Source organism: Ictidomys tridecemlineatus, chromosome 2, assembly GCF_052094955.1.
Source record: "Ictidomys tridecemlineatus isolate mIctTri1 chromosome 2, mIctTri1.hap1, whole genome shotgun sequence".
NCBI classification, from domain to species: Eukaryota; Metazoa; Chordata; class Mammalia; order Rodentia; family Sciuridae; genus Ictidomys; species Ictidomys tridecemlineatus.
In genome coordinates this window covers 132,260,535-132,277,746 of record NC_135478.1, presented here as the reverse complement: position 1 = coordinate 132,277,746, position 17,212 = coordinate 132,260,535, and the positions used below count along the sequence as shown (strand labels likewise).

Genomic DNA, 17,212 nt, shown 5'->3' with positions numbered 1-17,212 from the left:
GCAACTTTCCTGGACATTCCTGGGTGGAGACGGGGTATTGCGCCATCTCCTGAAGGGCAACTTTCCGATGAGTCATCATTGTAAGGGAAGTTGAAGATCTGTGGCTGTCCTGTTGACTGCTGGGTAGCACTAAACTATCAGACTCAGTGACTACAGGGGAAAAAACCCTATATTAGAGGTAGTTGGATATCTCTTGCTGCCTTGATAATAAGGATGTTAGATGAATGAGTGTTTTCTTCTGGATCTGAGTAATAAAAAAATTTAGCAACAATAGTAGTATTTTTGCTACTAATGTTTAGTAGCTGTTTGCCTTAAATTTATTAGTGGGGAAAATTAGAGTATAATGGGAAGTAAGAACTACTGTTGAGTTAACAAAAAACTTGATTTCTAAAGTAAAAGAAAATACAGGAATTAAGGTCACATGCTGTAATTAATCTAGAAATATATTGCTTATTCACCATTAATTCAGGAGGAGCAAATTTTTTGCTTAGTTTGTTTTTACACAATCTATTCTGTTTTCCTTTTTACTGACCTTTTTTTTTTTTTTTTAATTCAACACTAGAGCAGCCAGAGAAGGACATGTTATATTGTCATTGTCTCTACGTATTGTCTGAGTATATCTGGGCCAGGAAGAAGGCTCTAATAAAAAGTAGAGACGATTTTGGGGGTAACATTTATTTCTATTCATTTTATAATTTCAGAACTTGGATTATATCAGGTACATGTGAAATGAGGTGTATTTGTTATTGTTTTGGTGCTGGGATTGAACCCAGGTCCATGAGTATATTAAGTGCATGCTGTACCACAGAACTACATCCCAAGCTCTGGACATGGTATGTAATTTCAATTTTACTGCCAGAGAATCTGCTTTGAGCAGAATCATGAGCAAACAAGCAAGCATTCAGTCCAGTAGGACCCCGCAAACACACACACACACACACACACACACACACACACACACACCTATCTCCCAGCCCTCTTAGGCAGTGTCATTTCATGGAACTTTCCTCTTTGTCCATTGATGTTTCAGCCTCTTGACCCTGAGACCAAAGCTCTCCCAGGGTCCCTTTTGCTGGGACTGGTTGCCCATTGGCAGCTAGAACTCAGGAAGAGAAGCAGTCTTCATTCTCTTGGAAGAGAGTCACTGTCTAGAGGCAGCAGGGTTCCTAGGAGTGGCTGGAAGTCGTTTTTGAGACTCTTTGGGAACAGTATAATATCTCTAAACTCTTTCAAGTTCTGGTGGACATATAACTACTTTTATAAAATGACTATTTTGATAGAGGATTATAAATTAGATCAAGCAAATCAGTAGATGAATCTAAATCTCTCCTTCCTCTCTGCGCCTTCCTTCCTGTCTAGTTCAGACCTCCCTTGCCCCTGGACTCAGCTTCTCCCTCTCTCTAGTCCAGTGGATATAAGAGATTGGTGGGCCTGGCAGGTTGTTGTAGAGCAGAAGAGGATTCCACTGTTAAGAGGGTTGGATAGGGATCCTGGTTCTACTACTGTTAATCCTGTGACATTGGTAAGATGTAAGGAACACCCACTCAGGCTATCTGTAGAGTGTGTGGGTTTATGCACAGTTTTTGCACAGATTACTTAACTGCTCTATTATTTCAGTTGTGTAGAGCCCTTGTGCTCATTTGCTCAGACATCTGCCTCCACAGGATTTAAGGACAGGCTAAGTGCCAGTCACAGTCTGACTTTTCCTTGTTCTTCCTTCCTAGCACACCGATCTGGCTTTTCTCCCAGTCTCTTACCACTTTTTTACTTCTGTCTTTTTGTCTGTTACTTATAGAGTCCTTCCACATGCAGTGTCTCTCTTCCTTCCTTCCTTCTGGTCTATATCCTTACTGTCTGAGACACTTCTACCTGGAAGGAGCCCACACCTCAGAGGGTTTTCTTGGCATGTTTTGTGCAACTCAAGTACTCAAGGCTTTCTTTATGCCATTTTTATGTCTCAGGAGTAAATTCCTTGAGTGTAAACACAATATTTTTTCTAATTTCCTTGAATTTTCCAGAGCACTGTGAGGGTAGCAAGTATTCATCTGCAATTAATCCTTGTTGCCTTTTTTTTTTTTTTAAACCAGGGATTGAACCAAGGGGCACCTAACCACTGAGCCACATCTATAGTCCTTTTTATTTTTTTTATTTTATCAAGATAGGGCCTCAGTAAGCTGCTGAGTCTGGCTTTGAACTTGAGGATCCTCTTGCCTCAGCCTCCTGAGCTGCTAGGACTATAGGTGTACACCACCATGCCTGGTTCTTGCCTTTTTTTGTGGTTGTTTTATATAATATATAAACATAAAGAAAGTCACTTTTGTTAAACCCCTCAAACTAGTTTTGAACTTTTTCAATGCAGATGATAACATCTACAACTGTGTACCCACCTCCTGTGGGCTAGCCCTATGCCTCCTAGTAGGCGTTGCAAGCATGTGTGTCAGCTTGACATAGTCTTGCTCTGTCTAGCTCTTTGGCTGGTGGACTCAGGCACTGAGCAGGCAGAATGCTATTGCAAATGCATTTATAGATCAGGATCTTTGTCCAGAGTAGGGTAAGGGATTTTTAATTTTTTTTTTATAGCCTAAGTTTCTATAATGCTGTTTTAAAACTTTTCTTTCTTGTTTTTTCCCTACAGGTAGTCGGGAAAGATTTCAGGACAAAAATGTTTCATTTAAGGACTTGTGCTGCTAAGTTGAGGCCGTTGACGGCTTCCCAGACTGTTAAGACATTTTCACAAAACAAATCAGCAGCAATTAGGACGTTTCAACAGATTCGGTGCTATTCTGCACCTGTCGCTGCTGAACCTTTTCTGAGTGGAACTAGTTCGAACTATGTGGAGGAGATGTATTGTGCTTGGCTGGAGAATCCCAAAAGTGTACATAAGGTAAGTTTCACAGGATGGTCTTCCATATTGGTGTGTTGTTCTGGTGCTGACTGGATGCCCAGGTAAGTGTGCGCATCCTGAGCAGTCATTGGGCAGACAGACAGGCGACTGGAGCCCTGCACCGACCACCACACCGTTTGCATTAAACCAGTATGGCCTCAACAGAATTCGTTCCCTTGCTTGATGTACAGTAGTTGACAACAGGATCAATCCAACTAGCAGATGAAGAAGCACATGTATGGCCCTGTGAGGATAAAAGGATGCTCATGTATACCCCTGCAAGGATGTGAAGAAGCACTTGTGTGGCCCTACAAGGATAAGAGAAAGCATGTATGAAGCCCTGCGAGGATGTGAGCAATTACGTGTTTATTCTATAAAGACTTGAGGAAGCATGCATGTGGCCTTCCAGGATCTCCCCCATGGCTACTTCAGGATGAAGCCTTTGAGGAAAGAAAGTATATGGGAAAGAATGGGACCTCAGGAAGCTCTTCCATCCTAACTGTTCTGAGAAGACACTTACATATGATATACCTTAAAGTCGCTTAATGTAATTTCTGTATAAATGACCTTATATTTATTTATGGTTGTCAATGTACCTTTATTTATTTATAAGTGGTGTTGAGATCGAACCCAGTACTTTGCACATGCTAGGGAAGCCCTCTATCACTGAGCTATAACTCCAGCCCCTAAATGACCTTTTAGATCATTGTGTTTCTGTTTCTTTCTAATTCCTCTGTTACTTATAGGGGCATCTTCTTCCTAGATCACTTTCTTTACATGTTTGCTGATATAAGTTACACCTGGAACAATGTGTTTATTCAGTTTGTGGCCAGTGAATATTTATGGGTGCCAGTAGCCATTTCTTTGTTTTTGGGTTGGGCTGCCAACTTTTTTTTTTTTTTTTTTTTTAAAGAGTGAGAGAGAATGAGAAAGAGGGAGAGAGAGAGAGAGTGAGAACTTTAATATTTATTTTTCAGTATTTGGCGGACACAGCATCTTTGTCTGTATGTGGTGCTGAGGATCGAACCCGGGCCGCACGCATGCCAGGCGAACGAGCTACCACTTGAGCCACATCCCCAGCCCCTGGGCTGCCAACTTGATGGGTGGGGTTGCAGTGCAGTGTGGGTGGAGGGTAGATTCTATAGTTCCTCATCTGTGTCTCATCTGTCTGGTCTCTGGAAGAGTAGAAGGAAATGAGAGGCATGGTGCTCAGCATTTACATGGAGGGCATGGTCAGCCAGCATTGTTTATTCATACTGTGAATTGTGCCTTTATCCCACCCTTTGGCCTGTGAATATGTTTCACTTTCAGTGTCAGTGACATTGAAGAGTGAAACTGTTTTTGAGATAGTTGGATCCACCAAGCTCTGGATTGGTAGTAGCACCCCTTGCTTAGCCCTTTCCCCAAAAAGATGTATCCTATGAAAGTGCTTCTGCTTTAGTTATATTGAATCTTGGAGGTTCCTGATGACAGCAGGTACAGATTGTGTCTGACATAACAGCCCAAACATTTCAAAGACTGTCATCTTGTGCCAGTCTTTTCTCAAATAACCTTTTTGTGACCAACCAACTCATTTTAAGTTGTGTTAGGATGTAGAGATTGCAGCTCCTGAATGACAGCACCTTGAATGTGAGAGAGATAAGAAGGACCTGGCTGTGAGCTATGTGCTCATGATGCCCATCCCTCAGTGGCCTCTGGGTGGTAGGACACACAGTAGCAATGGCCACAGTTTTCTCCACATGGGACTGATACTGGTGTAGCTGCTATTGATGTAGTTTTAAACAGAGTTTTGTGGAGGCATGGTGGCTTTGTGTTCCTTGGATGTGTAAATGACTAGTTCTTGAAAATTCTTTTTACCACGTGGTATTAGAGAAAGCAGAATGTGATGGCTGGAGAGTAAGGGAACTGGTTAGGATACCTGCTATGTCCCTAAGGTGGGGTAAGAGTACCCAGTTTAGCTTGAGCCAAGGCCCCCCCCCCCAAGATAACGGCTGCTGGGGAAATGATCACATTCAGGAGAAGTCCACTGTAGGGGTTGTGTGTATAAGGGATTTTGTACTTTAATCAGAAGGTGTGTGTAGGTCCTTGGCAGATTTTATGACCATTTCTGAGTCTCTGAGGAACTCTTTCATTATCAGGTATGTGCTCTGTGCCTCTTAGCCTAAGAATAGAAGGAGGACTGATTCAGGGATCCTGGTGGGATTTCATTTCTCCTCTACTTTGCAGACAGCAAGGTGGATCCTACTCAAGCTGAATTAAACCCATATTTGGTGCATGCATGTTTTTCAAGCAAGATATTCCATAATTTCTTTCAGATTTTGAAAAGCATCTGACCCATAGAGGGTTAGGATTCACAGCCTAGAAATGCTTTACTTTATTAAGAATGCTTAATTTGTGCCCTTTTAGAACACATAGTTTAGGTAGAGATAATACAATTACTATAAGATTTAGATCATCTTTCTTATCTCCCACTTCAGAAATGTCCTGAGGCCAGATTCCATATACATTTTTAGAAAGCTCAACTGCTTCTGAGATTGACCTTTCACATCCAGTAGAAGCAGAACAAACTCAGTGTCTCCCTCTTCTGCCCAGCACTGCTTTTTTATTACTAATTTTTGAGCTTTGTATCACTGTGTCTTCAAGTACCCGTAATAGAGAGGAGTATAAAGAAAGCACCTGAGGAGACCCATCTTCCAGCTTCAGTAGCTCCACCCTGTGCTAGTCTGTTAAAACCCAGTCTCTGACCCACTTACTTTTTGTTGATTGATTTGTTATGGGTGGGGGTCCCACTGGAGTTTTTATAATAATGGGGATTGAACCCAGGGTGGGGGCACTTTGCTACTAAACGACATCCTCAGCCCTTTTTATTTTTGTTTTGAGACTGGGTCATAATAGTTGCTGAGGCTGGCCTCAAACTTGGGATCCTCCTGCTTTAGCTTCCTGAGTATATGGGATTATAGGGTGTGCTACCATGATTAGCCACTGGATTATATTAAGGCAAATCCCAGACTTGTGTCATTTCTGGCATGAAATGCATCACTCTGACTGATAATGAGATGTTTTCATAATCATACCAAATAAAATTAATAGGGTATTTCTCTAATTGAATCTCATCTTTGGTCTGTATTTAAATCATTGTAATTTTGGGGGTGGGGGAAGAGGTACTGGGGATTGAACTCAGGGGCACTTGACCACTGAGCCATATCCACAGCCCTGTTTGTATTTTATTTAGAGACAAGGTCTCAGTGAGTTGCTTAGTGCCTTGCTTTTGCTGAGGCTGGCTTTGAACTTGTGATCCTCCTATCCCAGCCTCCTGAGCCGCTGGGATTACAGGTATGTATGTGCCACTGCTCTTAACTGACTAAATCATTGCAATCTTAAAGCTGCCCCCCATCTCATCCCTACCCTGTTTTTATTGTTTGATACCAGAGATTAAATCTAGGAATATTTAACCATTGGCTACATCTCCAGTCCTTTTTTTTTTTTTTTTTTTTTTTTTTTTGAGATAGGGTCTCACTAAATTGCCTAGGACCTTGCTAAATTGCTGAGGCTGGCTTTGAATAGGCGATCCTCCTTCCTCAGCCTCTCTAGTTGTTGGGATTACAGGTATATGCTACAATATCTGGCTTAAAGTTGCCATTTACATTTGGATTTAAACTTTATAGTTGGTTGTTGTATCCCTGTTTTCTTGTGTGTGTGTGTATGTGTGTGTGTATGTATATACACACACACAATTTTGTTTTGAAATGGAGTCTGTGTTTCCCAGACTGGCCTCTGTTAGGCTCAAGTGATCCTCCTGGTTCGGCCTCTTGAATAGCTGGGATAACAGGCATATATCATCACACCTGGTTTCTATCCCTGCCCCTCTTTTTATTATTTATTTATTTATTTTCCAATTATAATACATTTGGTACTTGGGATCAAACCTGGGGCCTCAAGCATGCTGGAAAAGTGCTTTACCACTTAGCTACTCCCTTAACCCATTCTTCTTTTTAAAGAAAATTTGTATTTAAAATATTTAGGGATGGGAATGTAGCTTGGTGGCAGATGTTTGCTTAGCATGCTTGAGGCCCGGGTTTGATCCCCAGATTGCAAGAAGAAAAAGGAAGAAAGAAAAAAAGAAAATGTTTACTTGCAAAAATTTCGTCTGTCATAAAGTATTAGAGCAAATCAAAACAGCACATTCCTTCTTCCTCCGGTTCTGCTCCCTAGACAGTACTGTCAAATGGCTGAGTCTTCCTCTGCACCTGGCTCACTGTCCTGCCATTTGTTTCTGAATTTGATCTTATCCAAGACTGTTTTCTCTGTTCTAGGCTGGCATCTGCACTCCTTACTGAACTTTCTTAGGAAACTTTGAGGGTGACCTGTACCTCAGCAGATCAAGTCCTGCTTTTTGAGGGTCTAAGCATGTTGAGGACACATGGAATCGTGACTATTTGTATTTTTGTCTTAAAAACAGTCAAAACTGCCAAGCATTGTGGTACATGCCTGTAATCCTGGCTACCTCAGGAGGCTAAGGCCAGGAGGATTATAATTTTGAGGTCAGTCTGGGCAACTTATAGATACCCTGTCTGGAAAAAAAAAAAAAAAACCGGAAAGAGCTCAGAGATAGCTTAGTGGTAGAACACTTTCCTAGTATTTGTGAGTCCCTGAGTTTGAGTCCCAGACTATAAAACTAAAAAGAAAAACCAAAAAAGTCAAATGAAACAGTTAATGTTTAAGATAAACAGTTGGGAACTGTTAAACCCACACTGATTTGGATATTGGTCTCATTTTGTTTGGTAGGAACAGGGGCCAACTCCCAAGTTTGGAATAGCATCTAGTTATTCCCAGTGCATTGGTCAGCAGGTTCTGACCTTTCTAAGGAGGACTGAGGTTTGGTCCCGAGAGGGTGGAAGGAACTAGGACAGTTGTCCTCTCTGCTGTGCTCCAGTACCTGCTTTGAGAATTCCTGCCATTGGCTCCTCTTTCCTTCTTTGCCTGATTATTTGGCTTTCCCATAACTTTTCCTAGACTCCAGAGCTCTTTCCCTATTTTGTGTCTTCTTGTTGGAACCCCTCTCTACTTCTGAAGGCCTGTCTTCTGGTTCTTGTTAATTGATGCCCATTTCTTGTTGACTTTTTCTTGTGCCTTTTGCTTATCCACTCCTAAAGTGTGGTAAGAACTCTGGGTCACACGTGGTTGTTGCAGGAGTGAGGGCTCTGTGTATTCAGGTCACAGCTGCCGGGCTGTCATTCTCACCTCTGCATTTGGCCCTTTGGCTCTTCCTTCTATTTTTATGAAACATAATCCTCCTATATTCTATGAATGAATCAGCTGAAAAACATGCACACAGTCCCCATCATGCAGTGATATGGGTCTTTTTACTCTGTAGCAGTGAAATTGACTTGGCTGCACTTAGAAGAATAGGAGCCTGGCATGCCCTTTTCTGTACTGATCTGAGGCTTAAGTTACCCTTACAGTGGCTTTGCTCTTGGTGCAGGGTGGTGGTTTTCCACTGTGCTCAACATGACAAGGAGCAACTGTGTTGGAATATCTGTGGAACACTTTGATGCTACTTCAGTGATTTATTTTTGGGAGAAATTCAGAAGGCATTTTGGTTACTGTGTGGAGCTTGGAATACGTCTTAAAGAGTTTTGGGGTTTTGGGGGGGGAGTGATGTTAGGGATTAAATGCTTGAATTTATGATTTAACATTGAGTGACATCACAATATTTTACTCTTAATGGGTTTGCATTTATGGTTCAATTAGTGAGATAAATTAAAAACTTTGAAAGCAACAGCATAAAGCAGTATATCCACCTGTCTAAGTGATTAGTTTGCAGCTTTTTTTTTTTTTCTTAGTACCAGGGTTTGAACCCAGAGGCACTTAACCTCGAGCCACATTCCCAGCCCTTTTTTATATTTTATTTAGAGACAGGATCTTGCTAAGTTGTTTAGGGTCTCACTAAGTTGCTGAGGCCAGATTTGAACTTGTGATCCTCCTGCCTTAGTCTCCCAAGACACTGGAATTACAGGGGTGCACCATTGTACCCAACCAGTTCACAGCTTTTGACATTTTTGTTCGTGGCCTGTGCTGAGTGATGACTGTGCACCATTGTTGTGCAGCATGGGAGGGAAAGCAGCTCTGCCTCTCTTGCTCAGGGTGGCAGTGAAGAGAAGTTTCTAAAAGAGCTAATGCCACTGGGCATAGTGGCATACACCTGTAATCCCTGCAGCCAGGGAAGCTGAGTCAGGAGGACTGCAAGTTCGAGGCCAGCCTGGGCAACTTAGTGAGATATTCCCCCTCACAAATAAAACATAAAGAGGATTGGGGGTGAAGCCACACACTGGCGAATGCCTATAATCCCAGTGACTCAGGAGGCTGAGGCAGGAGGATCGAAAGTTCAAAGCCAGCTTCAGCAAAATCGAGGTGCTAAGCAACTCATTGAGACCCTGTCTCTTAGTAAAATTCAAAATAGGGCTGGGGATGTGACTCGAGTCGAGTGCCCTGAATTCAATACCCGTTACCCGCACCCAACCCTACCCCCCCCAAAAAGAGTTGGGATGAAGCTTCAGTGGTAGAGCATCTCTGGATTCAATCCCCACCACCTCAAACAAAATTAAAAAGTGCCAGTGTTTGAGGAGAAAGAAGTCATCACATTGTATAGACACCTTGTTTAGCCTATAGGTACCCTGCTCTCTGGTTCCCTTCTCTACCCAAGGGTGCCTTGTGGGAGATCTTTGGGTCCTTGGAACTCTTTCCTAGCACTATGCATCTCTGTTTTGGCTATGAGGAGAGGAGTTTGTGATTGGAAGATGGAGGCATTGTACTTAAAACTCTGAAGAGCTGCTTTGTGGAGCTGGACTAAGGCTCCTCTTCAAAGGGCTTCTGAGTCATTGCAGTGGAGGATAGAGAGGGTTGATACTTGCTCAGTGAGCCCTAGTCAGATGACCCCAAGGTGATTGCTGTGGTTCTTTCTGTCTGGCCTCGCTGGAGAATTGCCACTCTGGGAATGTGCAGATCTAGGGCAGAGGTAAGTGCTCTCCTTTTCTGAGGAATATCACAAGGCTGCTTAAGAGAGTGGTCTTGGGGTATCTTGGATCCCCCTCCCCCATTTCAGGAAAAGCCTGTTTCCTGAGAGCATTGGTGAAACAACCCACCCCAAACTTAAAATGGTGCCAATGTAGTATTTCTCTTGATTCTGTGGGTTGTCTGGCATCCCCCTATTGACTCCCAGGGCACCTTTGTACATCTGAGACTTAGCTGGGCAGGGGCTGTGAAGGTCTTTGTTGTGTCTGGCAGGTGGTGCTGGCTGCTCAATGGGCCCTGCCATCCTCTGGGAGATCAGAACTACCCTTGTGCCTAGTCTCAGGTTAGCTCTAGGGAGAAGTGATTACTGCAGGCCCTCTGAAGCCTGGGCCCAGATTGCACATTGCTGCCTGTTACATTGGTTAGAACAGCTTGAAAGCTTTCTCCAGACTCCACCCCTGATAGAGAGGCAGGACATCTGTATGGAGTGGGAGACTGTGTAGGACTGGATGGCACCCCCAGCCTCTTCACAGGGATCTGATAGTATGGTTGCCTTTAGTCTACTGTAGCAGTCCTGATACTAGTGAATTCCATACAGCAGAGCTAAGGCAGTTTTTCTATGATAATCTTGGGTGTGTATGGGTATAATTTATATACTCATTTAGAGAGAAGATAATAGAAATTGTTTAAAAATATCCTCTCATCTATACTAAATGACAGCATTAGTGATAAGGGAGCATGCATGCATCAGTTTCTTTAACTTAGAAATACCTAAATAGAGCCAGGCACCTATAATCCCAGCACGTCGGGAGGCTGAGTCAGGAGGACTGCAAATTCAAAGCCAGCCCAGCGATGGCAAGGCTCTTATCAACTCAGACTCTGTCTCTAAATAAAATACAAAATAAGGCTGCGGTTGTGGCTCAGTGATTGGGTGCCCCTGAGTTTAATCCCTGTTATCCCCCCAAAATACCTAAATAGAACCCCCAGTTTTGTGTACAACCAGAGATATGAAAGATTGTGTTCTGAATGTGTAATATGAATTGTAATGCATTCTGCTGTAATACATAACAAGTTAAAATTGACAAAAAGGAAAAAAGAACCCCCAGTTTTAACTGGTTAGTATAAATGGGTTCACGGTGGCATAATAGCAGACCTGGATCTTGGTGCACCCTGAGGTTTTGCTTCATTGGTGGCTTTGTGGTGGGCAGTAGTCTGACCCAGGCCATGAAAAAGCTGTCCTACCTGGTAACAGTCTGGATGAGGCTTGTGTGGATTGTGTCCAAAGTCTAGCTCTCCCATCCTAAGCTCTGTCTGTGGAGAATTGTGTTTAGCTCTCTAGCAGGAGTTAGTCACTGCAGGCTCTGGAGGTAGGCAGTCCACCCACAGGCCTCCCATTAGGGAGATGATTCAGAAAGCCAGGGCAAACAGATTCACATTTGAAATTTATTTCTAGGACATTTTCAGGAAGGGCTTGGGGCCCACAAGTCAGAATAGATTTATGGGTAACATTGGAAGGAGGACATAGAGAGTGATCATGCTGCTGGCACTGTGTGTGAGCAGGAAAGGAATTGGAAAGCCGAATGCTGGCTGACTCTGCCCTTCAGAGTAGCCTCCCTCCAGACAGGGTAGTCATAGAGTACCAGGATGCTAACTGCCTTTTTATTGGTTTTGCTGAATAAGAAAGCTTAAAGGAGGGCTGTGCTATTATTAGTTGTTATTGGTCATTTGTTGTCCTGTAGTTCACATTTATAGCAATCATAAAGCATTGTTAGTATCAAAATTTAATAGGTGAGGCTATATATGATAGCCTTGTCATGGCCTTTGGAGCCTGGGCTGTGGCTTGTCATGGCCTTTGGAGCCTGGGCTGTGGCTCCATGAACTGAGGAGACCAGAACCTGCCCTACCTCATTCCTCTGGGTGATTGTCACATGTCTTTGGTGAGTCCTTGACTAGTTCCAGCCGAAGACAGGATGGCACTAGCATAGTAACCAAGATTGGTCACATGGGAAGGACAGAGGCAGGACAGCTGCAGGATTGGGTCTTTTGGCTCTGAACAAGAAAAGATGGCCAGTTGATGAGGCCCATCACAGTCATAGAGTCTGGGCCCTCAAATAAACTTTAGTGACACATGACTAAATTCTGGCACCTCCTCATGTTCACTATCCATTTCTTGAACAGATACAAGTATAGATGCAGGTGCTTTTTATTCTATTCTATTTATTTATTTTTAAAATATTTATTTTTTAGTTATAGTTGGGCACAATATTTTTATTTTATTTATTTTTATGTGGTGCTGAAGATCAAACCCAGGGCCTCACACATGATAGGCGAGCGGTCTACCACTGAGCCACAACCCAGCCTCTGCTTTTTATTTTTTTTTAAAAAATTTATATTTTTAATAAAAATATATTTTTTAGTATATTTTTAAAATATATTAAAAATATTTATTTATTTTTATCCACTCACTGGGGATTGAACCCAGGGGTGCTTAACCACTGAGTCAAACTCCCAATCCTTTTTGTCTTTTATTTTGAGACAAATCTCACTAAGTTGTTTAAGGCCTTGCTAAGTTGATGAAGCTGGCTTTGAACTTATGATCCTTCTGCCTTAGCCTCCTGAGTCACTGGGATTCCAGGTGCGCAACACTGCATCTGATACAGGTGCTTTTGTGTGTGTGTGTGTGTATTTTTAAAAAAATTATAGTTGAACACAGTATCTTTATTTATTTTTATGTGGTGCCGAGGATCGAACCCAGGGCCTCACACATGCTAGGCGAGCATTCTACCGGTGAGCCACAATCCCAGCCTGGTACCGGTGCTTTTTAAATTTAAGAAGCTGAAAAGATAGATATAGAGCTGTCATTAAATAGCTATGCTCCTTGCTCTTATAGATTAGGAAAAAGGCCAGAAAATTGAAGTGACATCCCTGATCTCATACAGCCTGAGGGAAGCATACCTGGGACCTGCCTGTAGCTCGTAGTAGAACAACCATCAGGAACTGGAGAGGATCATCCCACAAGAAGGTCTGTGTCAGAGACATTTGTGGGTAGAGTTGTCAGATGGTCTGTTGGCTGCCCCTCAGAAGTAGAAAGTCCTCCATGAGTATTGTCTTTTTGGACTTAACTGAGAACTTGAGGGGAGCTTGGCCCTGAGACTCCTAAATCTTCAGACTTAGATATGCCTCTCTTGAGCTGTGAATGTGTAGCAACACACAAGTGCCCCTTGTTCAGAAGCTTGAACCTGTTGAGGTCAGTGCTGAGGCAAGGGGGAAACCCCCTGGAATTATATGTCAACTGCCCCATCCTTAGGACTCTCCTGATAGAATATACCACCCTTGCCAGGCTTTCCTCCAGAAAGGAGGTTGAGTCTCGTCTAATTTAATTTAGCAAAGGTCAAAGTTGATCACCTGCTCATGCAAAGCACTAACATGCCTTTAGCCTTTGAAGAGCATTCTCTCTTTGGGAGAAAGAGCCCTACCATTGCAAAGAAAGTCAAGGTCAGGTTAGTGGGAAGCATGAGCAGCAACAACTTTAGGCAGGAAATGGTTAAAAAGCTTCATGTATTACAATTCAGTGCTTTTAGTTTCAATTAAATAGGAACTCTGGTTTCATATCAGAGTGTTAAAATTATTTATGTTTTGAAATCTGTTGTGTTTTGATTGAAGTCATCTGGAAGTAAGGTGATAACCTTAAGTCCACTGTGAGAAGTTCACAGGGGACTTGAACTCCCTCTCCATGAGTCTCCCTTCTCTTGGTAATAATAGTTAGCCACTGCCCTGGTCCTGGCTCCCAGAGTGTGGATAACCAGGTTTCTCCCATGTCCCAGGCCACCTTCCCAGTCTTTTTCTTACACATCCTACTATATAGCCACACCATGGTCTCAGTACCTGATGACAGGATGGGGCTGGGGACTTTTCTGTCCTTTCCTCCCCTCATTTCTTGTGACCTACCTGTTCTTGAGAGCTCAAACAATAGGCCACCTCTTGTAAGTGCCCTTGCTTCCTCAACACATGTCCATTCTGTTAATTTATGTTTGCTTGTCTTACTCTTCTTGAGAGTAAGAAGCTTATTTTAGTTGCCTTCCCTGTCTCACACCTTATGGAATGCTGTGTATATTTAGCCTTTTATAGATTCTTGTTAATTTAGACAGAACTGGCTTTTGAGCTTTTGAGAAATAATGTCCTCTATTTTTTTCACATGGTATATTCTGCATTCTTGATACTCTTTTAGGAAAAACATGTTATATTAAGAACTTAACAAGATTCCCTCAACCCCTTAGCAGGTGCAGAGTTTGGTCCCCAGAACTCCTCTGTCTTCCAGACTCACCTTTCCTGGCAACTATCCCTTTAGGGTCACATGCATCCTTATTCACCTTATTAAAATGCTGTAACATTTTAACTTTTTTCCTCTTATCAATGATTTCATCCTCTGGTGGTTAGAAAGTTGAGTGTGTATATGTAACCTTTTTGCATTCAAGACTAGGTAAGGAGACAGGTTTTCCTTATTACTTATGTAACAAGCCAATTAAGAGGTTGAAGAGGCTAATGACTTTAGTACTGGGTGTGGTGGAGCTGGGAACATAGTGTATGTCACTGTGACTCAGAAATCTTTGCCACCAACAATCTCCCCCAGAAGCCAGAGTCCAACTTCATCTCTGTGCTTCAGGGTGAAAAACTATTCCTATTCCTTAGGATTTCCTAAGGAAATTTTTGTCTCTTGTACTGTTTGGTTGGTTTGTTTTTGGTGGTACTAGCGATGGAATCTAGGTCCTTTCTAGCCAAGCACTTTATTACTGAGTTGCATCACAATCCTTTTTTTTTAATATTTATTTTTTAGTTGTAGTTGGATACAATGCCTTTATTTTATTTATTTTGATGTGGTTCTGAGGATGGAACCCAGCATTTTGAACGTGCTAGAAGGGAGCTCTACTGCTGAGCCACAACCCCAGCCCCTTATCACAACCCTTTTAAATTTTATCTTGAGACAGGATTTGACTAGGTTACCCCGTTGATGGCTTTGAATTTGGAATTTCTCGTGCCTTAGCCTCCAGAGAAGTTGGAATTACAGGTGTGTGTCACCACGCCTTGCCCTTTCTATGTGGTTAAATCATCTCTTTCACTCGTGAGCCAGTTCCTGCCCTCTTTTTTTGCTTCTGCCTTGTCTCTGGAAATTTTTTTTTTTTTTTTTTTTTTTTTGGTGGTGCTGGGAATTAAACCCGGGCCTTGCACATGATAGGGAAGCAACATTCCCAGCACTGGAAACTTTGGAAGTAGAAGTTGCTGTCCCTGCCCACACTGAGCATAGATTCTGGGATACTCAGACAGTAACAGGGGATAGTTAGGAGTAAATTTGACTTGGAGAAACAGAAAACTCAGCTTTGCAGCTTAGATAAGCTTATTTCTTCACCCACCAAAAGATTGGGGTTGCAGATAGATTCTCATTCATGACGCCAGTGCCAGGTGCCACCTTCCTTAATGGGTGGGCTGTTGTCTCCCAGGTGTTATCTCACACTCAGCAGGAGCAAGGGAGTTCAGGCGCTGGCATTCTTTTTTTTTTTGAAGCTTTTCCCTTGTGCTAGCTGATCACTGACTTGTCTTAGCCTAGACACAATTTATCCTCCAGAATGGAAATGGATGCTTAGTTCTGGTAGCAGGGGAAGACCAGTAGTGAATACACAAATATCAGGTTGAAATAAGTATAGGATGAGACAAATAAGCCCTGGGATTAGGAATAGAGGAAACTCTAGTGACAAAGCCAAGTGTTAACACTGACAGGGATCAGCCATTTTGGGGTGAGGCAGAAAGGCCAAGGGATGAGAAGAGGAAGAAAGGCAGCTGTCTGGCCTTGAGGGAGGGACAGGCAGAAGGGAAGCACCAAGGCAGGTGGTCAGGGGGCTCCAAAGAACTTAAAACCAGAGGGTTGTGGAAGGCAAACAGCTCTCATGTCCTCTGCAGGATGATGTAGACAGGGCTGCAAGCTGAGAAACTGGGAAAAGAGTTGTTTCCTGAGGAATGGGATCCCTGGGGAGAGATGCAGGATTGCAGTGAAACAGGTGGAAGGAGAAATTGGGATGGGCGATGGCCCATTGCCCCTGCCCAGAATTAAGTGAGCTCAGTTCTGGTGGAGAAGACTCAGGCACAAGTGGGGTGGGGCAGCTGTTTTTTTGGCTTCCTGCTGTGCATGCTAAGGGGAGAAGTCTTCAGGCCAAAAGATGACCTTCATATTTATAGTCCTTTTTTAAAAAAATCAACATTTTTGAGGTATTTTTGTATTTAAATTTAATCCACTTCAACTGTGCAGTATGATGCCAAATGTGAGCAGTTGTTTGCTGGATACAGAATCTCGGTACCATCAGAAAACCTTTTAGTGTGACACCACATCATGATGCAAATGACCATGACGCACACTGTTGGGTGTGCAGTTCCATCCAGTGCAGGAGCTACCTTGTCAACGTGGGCCCTTGTCTGTGTACTAGGCTGACTCTGGAGGGTTGAGTTGGGGCATGTGGGCTAGGGTGGAGAAGAGGAGAATTTCGTCTGTGCTGTTGTCCGCAGCCATTTGAAAATCACCTGGAGTTTTATTCCAAGCACAAAAGAATGTTAGAGAGAGGAGACCTGCCCAGTGATCATGATCATGGCCATTCCCGCCTTCTCTGCAGGACCTGGACTGAGAGTCCTGTAGCTTTTATATTCTCTGGGCCTTGGCCCTAACCTCCCTGATCTCAGGCCTGGGCTTCAGTGGGTGCAAATTCCTTTCATTGTCAACCCTTGAAGTTTTACAGTGTTGTTTTCCCGGCTTGTTTTGGAGGAGGGTAAGAGGTCTGTGGCACTTTTACTAGAGAGGCCAGAGTTCTTTCTCTCAGAATTCTTCTGTTATTACATCTCAGTCACATTAACACTGTCTGGCAGTTACTGCCTGAGCTGAACCTTCTACCAGGGGAGAAATTGGAAATCGGTTAGAAATGCCTGCCCACAGAGACCATCAGTGCAACCCGCTGATGTTGATTATTTTACCATTTTTATTGTTATTCAAAGCGAATTTTATCACAGAGTGAAAGTTATGATTTTTCCATCTATGATTTTTTTTTTTTTTTTTTGGATTTGAAAGTACTGCTGTTCCCCAGGGCAAAAAAAATCGAATCAGTATAGCCTGGAGGAAGCCCCTCAATCCAAGGTTTTTATTCTTGGATGACTTTGTCCTGTGTTTCTGGACACTTTTTAGTGTGTTCTGGATGTTAAAAGAAAGATGAAGCTGGGTATAGTGGCTCACACCTGTAATCCCAGCAATTCTGGAGGTAAGGGGATTGCAAGTTCAAGGCC

General features: G+C 42.9%; 1 protein-coding gene across 6 annotated transcripts in view; it reads left to right on the top strand.

The window, feature by feature from the left end:
• The window catches only part of Ogdh (oxoglutarate dehydrogenase), a 77,618-nt gene that overhangs the window by 9,172 nt on the left and 51,234 nt on the right, over positions 1 to 17,212 (top strand). For all 6 annotated transcript variants that reach the window (XM_013355953.4, XM_013355952.4, XM_040291890.2 and 3 more), the window contains one exon: positions 2,636 to 2,884. In XM_013355953.4, the coding sequence (XP_013211407.1) occupies positions 2,663 to 2,884 (222 nt within the window). In that variant the 5' untranslated portion in view covers positions 2,636 to 2,662. Of the gene's footprint in view, positions 1 to 2,635; positions 2,885 to 17,212 lie in introns of those variants that run through there.